We start from the raw sequence: 10533 nt of genomic DNA on the forward strand, positions 1-10533 counted from the left end.
TCGAAACCTTTCGAATAGAAAAGTCTATCACAATATTAGGAAAAATGTTCTCTTCATCCTCTTCGTCATCCTCCAACAATAGGCGTTTACCTCTGGCCATCCTATTCCACACACCACCTAATCCTCTCATCCAACAACAACTTCCTCCAACACTTTCTCCCAATGTTTCGTCTAATTCTTCCATTCGAATAAACTCACCTCTAACATCCAGCAGTCTATCAAGTACCACTACCAATATCATGAGCAATATTAGTAGTAGTACCAACAGTTCCATTCATACTTCAACTCCTTCATTTTCTTCATCATCTTCTTTTACTCCAAGTTTAAATTCGCTTAGTTTCTCCTCATCTAATCCGAATCCGTTGAAACCAAGAAGTAGAAGTAATAGTAATTCAAGTTCTGTTAGTAATGGTGGTTTACATGAGTTTGTTTCGTCTCCGACTGCAGAAGAAGTCGAAATTGAAAATGATGAAGAAAAACGAAAGAGGACGAAATCAATGGCAAGTTTGGCGAAACAATTAAAAAAGATTTCGAATCAGCCAGGTGAAACAATTAATCAACCAATTTCATCAGAAAGTTCTGTCATTGCAAATACGCCACAGAAAGTTGAGAAAGTAGAAGAAACTCCATCCGAAACTATTGTTGTTGGACTAAAGAGAAGAGTTAGTTCATTTCTATTTAGGAAATCTTTAAATCAAGAAACATTAAGTGCTAATGGAGGAAGTTTTCGTATTCCAGCTGCTTCATCACCTTCTAGAAAATCATTGAATGTAATTTCTAATACGAATCCAAACGAATCCAACACATATACATCATCTTCTCCTCAATTTGGCAAGGCCACAGTTTCTAACAACAATCAATCTAATCCTATTCAAAGAACTAATTCAAAAACTAGAAGTTTCTTCACATCTAAAAAGAAGAAACATCAATCAATGGAACATGAAGTTTCTTCTAATGTTTCTAATAAGAAAAATAGACATTCATCTTCCAGTAATGTAGCAGGAATGTGTGAATCACCAGATACTGGTTCATTATTTTCATTTGATATAGGAACAGTTGATGCCACAACAAATACTACTAGCAATGATAATGTCAGTAGTACTGATGCAGATTGCATTTCGAATTTTGGTGGAAATAATCAAAAAAGTTTAGTTTTGGAAGATTTGGAACATGCCACTCCAGAGGAAATGGGAAATATTGATAGTATGAGAGTGAAATTTTTACAATTCATTTCGAATGAATTTGTGAGAAATCCAAATACGAAAGGTCTTCCAGAAAATGACTTTCTCGTCAAGTTGTATTTTATGGATTTTATGTATGATGGTATTAGTTTGAAAATTTCTAGAAAATTGACAAATCTTTTATCAATTTTACATCAAATTGATTCGCTTTGTAAATTTTTATTAACCAAATTTGACAAACATTCCCAATTATGGAGAGAAATTATTGAAGATCAAGCAACAAGTTTAAAATATCCATATCTAGAATGTATTGTAACTGACACTATTGAAAATGATGTTCAAAGAATGAGCCAATCTTACTGGTTGACTCATCAAAGATTATGTAAATTTTTAAAAGAAACCTATGAAGTATATGTGAAGAATAATCATAAACCATTAGAACAACTAGACGAAAATCAATCTCATTCAACCAATTTGAAGAAACAAATTCAGTTATTGTGTGACATGTTCTTTATTGACTTGGAAGATCAATTTATGCTTTTCCAAGCAAAGAATTACAAGTACATTAAGAAATGGATTGGTGAGGGTGTGAAAAATAAGACAATTCCAAATCAAGTGATTGAAATTTATAAGAGAGATAGGGAGCATAATGAAAAGATGCAAAACGAATTCAAGATTCAAGCCGAAGACTTTACAACTAAGCATGTCATTGATAAGGATTGGAAATTTATGAAATATTTCTCTAATGAACTATCTCACCATTGGTTCCTTACTTATAGTCAGCTCGGAAAATTGGCTAATTGGAATAGTTTTGCAGATTTTTCATCAGACAATTTGAATTTGAGAATTTCCAAAATGATTGGATATATTGACCAACCAATTGAGCAAGTTGCAAAATCTTTCAATTATGACAATCATTTACAATATCAATTTAAGAATATGAAATGGTCGTCGTACAATACCATTGATGATTCTAATTCACTGCTCAAATATCCATCTGTTCTCATGTCAGGTGTCTATGAATCAGGTTCTATATTCTCATCTAGAAATATGCAATTAGTATTCTCATCAAAATCATCGTTTGTAGGCGAAGAATTAACCGAAATGCAAACAATATTCAAATCATGTGAAACTGTAAAGGAGAAATCTAAAAAGGACATTATCAAAATCAAAATGCCACTACTAGGAATCAGAATTTTACTGAAAATTGATGAAAATAGAACTAGAGTTACAGAGCTGAGATTTTCCAATTTGGGTGGTTTCTTAAATTCCAAAATTGTAATTTTTAACCCAATCAGTACAAAGAAATCTTGCTTGGAAACTTATAATTCGCTGCTGAGTGCCATTGCAGCTCATGAAGGAAAAGGCATGCCCTCCTCACAAGATAATAATCTAATGAGATTGTGGGTTGACTATTGTAATCATTACGCTGGTATTAATGTTGTTGAAAAGTATAAATCAATTCGATAGTTTTTTGTTGTAAATTGTAACTTATTCACTTATGGTTTATTCTCTTCAAATATTTGATTTAACATTTGATAAACTTGTTCAGTGTTAAATGCTGAAATTACAAAATGCTTTACAACTCTGTTGTGCACATCCATTTCCATGTACTTTTTCACAATGAACTCAACAATACTGTCAACATTTGATTCGTCGCCTCCAAATTCTGGAACGTACTGTGAAAACGAAACTCCCCTCTTTATCCTATCTTCTAAAACATCTTTCTTATTGAAAATCAAATAGAGTGGATGTTCAGACACAAGTTTAGAGTCATACCATTTCTCAAATGAAGATAATCCCTCAACAAATCGATTTGTAATATTGTCTTCATAACACAATTCGTCAAATTCACTTAATGAAATAACGTAGCCAACTACAAGTTTTTGTTGAGAAAATTCAAAAACTTGTGGAATATGCAACCATTTCTTACGCTCAGTACGTTGTCCTCCTATTTTGTTTTGTTATTAATTGAGTAAATCAGCTATTAAATACGTACCAGTGTCCATGATTGCTTTTTTAGGATTTTTGATATACTTGAAAGATGGTTGACCAGTTGTTTTAATGGCAGCATAAAAGAAATCATCAAAATTCATTTCAACATTATCTTTTAACAACCTTTCCACATTCTCTTTCTTTGAATAATATTTGATACTTTCTAAAAATGGTAATGTTGCTCTATTTTCAAATAAAGCTCTTTGTAATCCTGGATCTTGATGCATTTTCAACACAACTCTTTTCACATCATTCCAAACTCTATCAGGTGCTAATAGATTCTTGTGAGATTGTCCAATAGTTTCTATCATTTCCAAATAGGCCTCTGAATTTTCCCTTCTTTCGAATTCATCTTTATATTTATCAATTTCTTCAAAAACCAAATTTAATAATATTGAATAAACATTCAAAATTGACTTTTCATGAGTGTGAGGCAGTTGAATTCCACTTCTTTTCACTATTGAAGCTAATTATATTATGCAGACGAAACTAAATGGCAAATGTCAAAAGGAATTAACCTACTTTTTCCTGCACCACCTGTTCCTATCAATGCAAGAGCAGTATCTGTACCTTCCAATGGATCATATGGAGGTGGAACTGTATTCACTGTTCGAAAGTTAAATAATTTACCAAGTTTTTTCATTTTTTTTTCTTTCTAAAATTGTTCATAAAAGTTCTAGAGCGATCTTTGAAGACACATGTCGAGTCAGTGATGAAATTATCCTAAACCACTTTGAATAGTCGCCAAGAGTTCAATATTTTGTAAAGTAAAAAGTTATAATTATTTGTAATAAATTTTATGAATTTGCACTTTAAAAAAATATGTCATCATCAGCTGCATCTTTTCAATCCCTATCTCCAGAACTAATCTATAGAGTGATTGGCTTTTTAGATTCCTTCTCCGTCTTTCGAATGGAAAGACTAAACTCTAAATTCCACAAGGCACTCACTCGGAATAAACAAGTTGATCGTTTAATTTATGGAAAATTAATATTGAACGAATTGAAAATATTACCGACATGGTGGAAGCTTCAGTCATCATGTGAAAAAATGATTGATGAATTATATGAAAAGAATCAAGATTGGAAAAATTGGTTGACTGAGGAAAGTTTATTAGATTTACTATTGAATGGGAAGAATGATAGGTTTAGGATAGTTTTGAGGGATTTTTATGTGGTTCCATTTAGTCTAGTTCAGGAAAATGTGGAGGGGAGGTATAGTACCGATGTTAGTAGAGATTATTTTAGAGTTGGAGGTGTTGTGGAATTTACAAAATGGAAACCATGTGGATTGATTGAGAAATTGTTACAAAATTTCAAGATAACTGAGTATTTTCAAACAAAAATTCATAGCATGCTAATGTTTTTCTCTATTTGTGATTGGTTTGCTGAGAGGAATGAAATCACTACCATTAGATTGGTTTTGAATGACAATTCCATTTTGAGGAAATTACCTGGAGAGTTTTTCTTGTGTTTTGTAAAGGATCAAAAAATGGAAAATGTTCAGAATATTAATACTTTCAAAAGTAGCTCACCAATAATTGATTTCAAATTGTTTAGAGAGCATTGTACAAAGTATGAAACCTGTAGTATTGATACAATCTTTGAGAAAACTAAAAATCCTCCTTATGGTATGAAACCAAATGCAGCAACTGTAGTGGAATCACTCAAATCAGAGCTATACGAATTTGACTCTTACTCTATTGATTGGAGTGCGACTATTGCTGTTAGTACTCAAGATTGGTGCAGTTACTGGTCTAGTGGACGTGAGTGGTGGGGATGTTATGCCATGACTTCATTCAATTCAAAAGAGTGTGCATTTATTGTTGCAACAGCATCTTGTTCTGATTAATAACAATTATACAATCAACTTCATTCTTAGGAGCTCATCGCTCAATTATTCTTTTAAAGACCTTGCCAACAATGATCTGTGGCTAAAATCACGTGACAAATTAGGTCTTTGGCTTAGTCGTTAGGGTACACCATAGTTGATCTGACAGGTTGTAATGGTAATTCAACTTCTCCACATTCACAAGTAGCATCAACCAAGTTATCTTGTTTCTCAGAGGTTTCAATCAATGTATTCAAAATACGTTTAGCCATTTCTGATGGAATATCTAGTGAAACTAGGTCAGAAATTTCAAGAGTTAGCATTATATAACCGTTTAGTCTATCCTTCTTGAGCTGTTTAATGTATTTCTTGTCGAAACCTTTGTATTTAAGCCACTTATAGAGTGATTTGTAATTCCACTTGTAGACAGGTTTCTGTTCAATTTTCTTTAATTTTCTTTCCTTTCTTCTTTCAAAGTAACCTTTCTTTTCTTCTACTTTCATCTTTTCCCGTGGAGAGTTAGTTTCTGTTGCTCTGGACAGAGGTTGTTTACCTCTAAACAAGATAGAAGACAATGAATGTCTCTTACTTATTACATTAGTTGTAGGTTGTGGTTCTAAAGGTTGTTGTTGTGCTGATCAATCTTTCGCAGAGTGTCTTGTTCAATACTCTGATTTGACCTACTCTTTTTAGAGAGTGTATGTACAAAGTCCATTTGATGATGTTCTTCTTGATGATTAACACAGTCAGCCGAAGTCATCTTATTAATCTTCTTCTTATTACTAGTATTGTTAAGAATAATATTAAAACTTTTTTGTTTTTAAAATTAAATCTTCTTGTTCAGGTCTTCTACTACAACACAATAAGAAGGCTTGTTTGCCAATGATGATTTTCTTTTTAATGATGAATTAACCGATGATGAGAACGGAGGCTTTTTTGTTTTTCAATAATTCATATGGAATATCTGAACGCAAAGTTATCGAATCGTCCAGCTTTTCATCGCGCAATAAAAAACCGCTGCGCTATTATAGAGATTTTTTTGGATAAATACACCTCAATCAAACATGGCGCCAAAATAAAATGTACCATTTCTGTGGAGATGTCAAAGTCAGTATGATGTGTTCATTGAATTTGGTATTGTGAAGGTAAAATGGTTGTTTAAGGAATATAAAGAGAAATGCATGAAATTATTTTAAATTTCAATAATGATAAAAACCTTACTTTATTTCTTTGTATTGCTTGTCAAGTTTTGTTTTTTGAAATCTGACCTTCACACACAAAGACCTAATTCATTGGAGAATGAAATTGTAAAATGAGTTTTATCATTCAGTAATAAAATCCTCTAAAATTGTTAAATAGAAATCCAGAACATGAAAGCGGAGAAAGGTGAGTAAGCCAGTGTGAGAGAATTTAACCTGAACCAATTAATTCATGTCCTAAATGTATTATTATATTCCAGTGTATCTTCAAATCTCTGAATGTAACCTTACATTGGTAATTGCTATCTCTCTTGCCAATCAAAGAGTTGCCTTGATGGTCAATTTACTTTCATCCAATTTTCACAATTTCAAACATTTTGAAATGGAAAATATGAAATGGAATCAAAAGGAATTGCAATCAAAAAACCAAATTCAAAAAAATGCTTTCAAACAATGAGTATTATTTTCTTTTACCCGATGAGATGATCACCAACATTATAGATTATTTGGATCCATTCACGATCGTTTCCTGTTCCATGCTAATTTCCAAACAATTTTATCGAATTTCTCACCAAGAATTTCAATCCCTTGAAATTTCATCACACCACGACAGAGTAATCCACTATCAATTCATTCATAAATGTTCAAGTTTTAGGACACTCACTAGTTTAGATTTGAGAAATTGTAGCATTGAAGTGGAAGATTTTACAAAATGGGTAAAGAGTGGAAATTTGAAGGGATTGAAATGCTTAGTAGCTCCAAACGATGGACAATTGGTTTTAGAAATTGGTAACATTTACAATGAGTGTATGGAAGAATTGAAGAAGGGATCAGAAGTGGATTATACCCTTCCCAACTTGAAGAGTATTCAGGTGGAAAATGTTTGTCGATTGGATTTGATTAGTCCTGTGGAATATTCTGAACAAATGACAAAGACTCCTGTTGGGGAAATTAAAAGTAGCCGTGGTGAATTATTTGGAAAGAAAAAGGCTTTGAGCACATTAGTGGAGGGGGTTTGTTTGCCAATGGCATTTCCACAATTATTCACAGGATCCAGACGTCCTCCAAGACAGTACCTGTTTTTTGGACCTATGAATAGTGGAAAAACGATGATATTAGATGCATTGCATGAATCAATGCCTTCCAATTTAATTGAGCCATTCTCAATTAATTACTATGATAAGGAAAGAGCTATCCGAATACTGTTCTCAATTGCAAGGTTGTTTGGGAAATATGTATTTTCCATATTGACCTACCATCAAAACCTGTTCCAGGAGGTGGAAACAGAAGGGGAGTTCAATAGGAGAGCTCTAACAGAACTGGTCATACAATTAGATACAAGACCTGAAGAAAATTTAATTATAATTATGTCCTCGAATAGACCAACAACTATTAATACCATCATTAGAAGAAGGCTCTATCCACGAATTTACATCAAACTCTTAACAGGAGATGATCTCAACATGTTTGTGAAATATCAACTTGAGGGTAGATTTGGAAGTAATAGTTTTACCACAAGTCAAATTGATCAAATTACCAAACTTTGTGAAGGATATTCGCCCTTTGAGATTGAGCAAATGGTGAAATCGATCAGAAATGAAAATATCAAGGGGACAAAATTAATTGATTGTTTTAAAGAGATTATTGAGAAGGCACCACCCCTTAATACAGAGCAAGAAATAATGGAAATTGAAAGCTTTGCAGAAAATTTCGCCAGCGAATATTAGTAATCTTTGTTTGGAAGATGGTGATTCCACATACCTTATTGCACAAGAATTTGTGATCGGTTCATTATTTGCTCTGAAATGGATTTTTTAATGAGCTCTATCAATTTGTTACTTCTCTGTTATTAGATGGCTTCCTCAATTAACACATATTTCAATAAAGTTGAAGTTATTTATTAGTTAGTCTGTAGTTGAAACTTTTACTGTCTTAATTGGTGTTCTCTTTTCTGAATTCTTCCCATTCTCTCAAACTCTTATTCTACAATATTTCTTTTTCTCATCACTTTCATCATCAATTTCTTTATCATTGTCTTTTCTTTCTCAAGAAAGTTCCCTCTCTTAAAAGATCTTTATATTTGCAAAAGAAACAGATATCCAGTTATCCATATGATTTCTTTCTTTTTTTCTAGCAGCAAGCCCAATTCCGTCGAAGTCAATTGATGTATCAATTAGAATAGAGACTAGATTTTTGGTTTTGGTGGATTTTTCGGTAAGCAAAGTAAGTTGAGGCATTAAGAAAAATGGAGATACAGAAGGTTCACAGAATTGGTTGTTCATACCTTTTGGAATTTTGTCATAATATATTTCTCCTAAAGGTCTTACAACACCTTTTGGTTTGACCACACCATAAATATAAATATTAACATCACAATCACTAGAATCTAAATCAACCAAACACTCAATATTTGAGAATGCAACTGGATGTTTGAAATATATAATAATAGGTTCTAAATTTTCTTCCTTGTAAGCAAAATGATCAGTACCACTGTTACGATAAAAATCTAGAGGTCCAAAACCAGTAATATTAACATTATATTGGTTTTGATTATCCGCAAAAGGTCTCTTTTTTCGGTTGCTAACTATTAATTCACTTTGGATACTAACTATTTCATGTTCTTTGTTTTTGTTTCCAAACAACAGCAAACCTCTTGAAATGTTACTCTGAAACGAAGACCAGTTAGACACATAGCGTTCAGAAAATTTGTTCAAATTTTTGTCGGTATACCAAAGTTTTTCCTTCAACTCTTTAATTTCTTTCATCATCACATCGAACATGATGTTTAATTTCTCATCATTGTCTCTCTCTTGTTGCGATAGGTTAAACTCTACGTGTTGATCATCATCCGATGCATTGACTGCTAAATTGATACCTTCATTAGCAATTGAACATCTGATATTATTATTCATCATACATGTTTTATAATATTTGAAATGAATAATGGTTGTATTTTCCTCTTTGAATAAATATTTATGATAATTAAATGTACATGAAATAGTTATTATTTGTTCAGAGTATGAAAGAATGAATTCTATTGGTTTTCCGGTCCCATCATCACAAGTGAAATAGTAACTTGACTGATTCACCATTTTTTTTTAAAATAAGACGAAACAATATCAAAATTTTGAAATTCAAAATTTGCCGACACCAGGGATCGAACCAGGGACCTTAAGATCTTCAGTCTTACGCTCTCCCAACTGAGCTATGTCGGCTTCTTATTTTATCATACAAATTTTCATACAAGTGAATTATTCCCGAAATTTATCAATTGTTTATTCTGAATATTTTTGCTTTGAAAAATCTTTAGAGTGGAACCAAGGAATCATTACGCTCACCTGTTTCTGATATAGTGAAAAAAGTGGTTTGGTTTCAGACATTTTTCTCTCTACCCAGGGAACACTGATGAATTGAAATAAGCAAGTAACTAGAATTGGTCCCCAAATGAAATAAATAAATGACTGGTCAATTTGGGAATTTTGTAAAGAACAAGCAAAGAGGAAAATTGACCACCAAAATCCAACTTCTCCAAAATAATTTCCATGTCTAGTGTAGGCCCAAACACCCTCTACAAGTACTTGTCTATTATTTGTTCTGGTTGCCAAGTGTCTATGGAGAGTAACGTCAGCAGCATGTGAAATCCAAACACAAAATAGTGAAAATAAAGCACTGGAAATGAATGACAATAATTGAACGAATGTCATTGAGTGCTCTGCAATTTGGTTTGAATTGAAAAAGGTAGCGAAGAGAGGAATCATTGCAAAGAAAACAATAAGTGTTGGGAATAAATGAATTCCAAGGAATGAAATAATCCAATAAGGAATATTCCATCTAGAATTATTTTCAATCTTAATTCCAAACCATCCCAGATACGAAAGCGATTTAATTCTCAAAGCTCTATATCGCCAATCTTCTTGTCCCTTTGTTAATATATTTCCAGCACTATCATCATTATCTGGTCTTGTAAAAAAGTTCTTTGTCAATCTGTATGCCCAAACATTTAAACACATGAACATGATCAGAAATACCCAAGAAAATGATCCATTACTAAGTTGACTTGTATCTTGTCCTAAATAATTCATGTAAATTCTACTGATAAATCTATCGGAACAAAAGTAATCAATAAATAAAAGTAAAATTGCAAATGGTGGAAATATACTCCAATACGGATCATAAATACTACTATTATTGTAATAGATTGATCCTAAGAATGTTAATATTGTCAAAATGATATCAATGTAAAATATCAGCCAAAGCATTGGCTCTGATAAAAGTGCATGATGAGTGGAAATGAAATGCTCAACAATGAGATGAACCATTTTTTTATG

General features: G+C 32.3%; 6 protein-coding genes and 1 non-coding gene across 7 annotated transcripts; 3 read left to right on the forward strand and 4 right to left on the reverse strand.

The window, feature by feature from the left end:
- Positions 1-44: 44 nt before the first annotated feature.
- NAEGRDRAFT_80711 (uncharacterized protein) lies at positions 45-2662 on the forward strand (the record flags this gene model as incomplete). The annotated part of the gene is made up of 1 exon (XM_002673995.1): positions 45-2662. The coding sequence occupies one exon, from the start codon at positions 45-47 to the stop codon at positions 2649-2651; it is 2607 nt and encodes an 868-aa protein (XP_002674041.1). The 3' UTR covers positions 2652-2662.
- Positions 2663-4226: 1564 nt separating this feature from the next.
- NAEGRDRAFT_70734 (uncharacterized protein) lies at positions 4227-5027 on the forward strand (the record flags this gene model as incomplete). Its single annotated transcript, XM_002673996.1, has 1 exon — positions 4227-5027. One exon carries the CDS (start codon positions 4227-4229, stop codon positions 5025-5027), a length of 801 nt encoding a protein of 266 aa, XP_002674042.1.
- Positions 5028-5140: 113 nt separating this feature from the next.
- Positions 5141-5509, reverse strand: NAEGRDRAFT_70735 (uncharacterized protein; the record flags this gene model as incomplete). Its single annotated transcript, XM_002674069.1, has 1 exon — positions 5141-5509. One exon carries the CDS (start codon positions 5507-5509, stop codon positions 5141-5143), a length of 369 nt encoding a protein of 122 aa, XP_002674115.1.
- Positions 5510-6687: 1178 nt separating this feature from the next.
- On the forward strand, positions 6688-7932 carry NAEGRDRAFT_51149 (uncharacterized protein; the record flags this gene model as incomplete). Its single annotated transcript, XM_002673997.1, has 1 exon — positions 6688-7932. One exon carries the CDS (start codon positions 6688-6690, stop codon positions 7930-7932), a length of 1245 nt encoding a protein of 414 aa, XP_002674043.1.
- A 336-nt stretch (positions 7933-8268) lies between these two features.
- NAEGRDRAFT_70737 (uncharacterized protein) lies at positions 8269-9297 on the reverse strand (the record flags this gene model as incomplete). Its single annotated transcript, XM_002674070.1, has 1 exon — positions 8269-9297. One exon carries the CDS (start codon positions 9295-9297, stop codon positions 8269-8271), a length of 1029 nt encoding a protein of 342 aa, XP_002674116.1.
- Positions 9298-9347: 50 nt separating this feature from the next.
- Positions 9348-9420, reverse strand: NAEGRDRAFT_t491. Its single transcript has one exon. It is a non-coding gene; the product is annotated as a tRNA-Phe (tRNA).
- A 60-nt stretch (positions 9421-9480) lies between these two features.
- On the reverse strand, positions 9481-10464 carry NAEGRDRAFT_70738 (uncharacterized protein; the record flags this gene model as incomplete). Its single annotated transcript, XM_002674071.1, has 1 exon — positions 9481-10464. The coding sequence occupies one exon, from the start codon at positions 10462-10464 to the stop codon at positions 9481-9483; it is 984 nt and encodes a 327-aa protein (XP_002674117.1).
- Between the last annotated feature and the right edge of the window lie 69 nt (positions 10465-10533).

This window comes from Naegleria gruberi (assembly GCF_000004985.1).
Source record: "Naegleria gruberi genomic scaffold NAEGRscaffold_42, whole genome shotgun sequence".
Lineage (NCBI taxonomy): Eukaryota > Heterolobosea > Eutetramitea > Acrasida > Naegleriidae > Naegleria > Naegleria gruberi.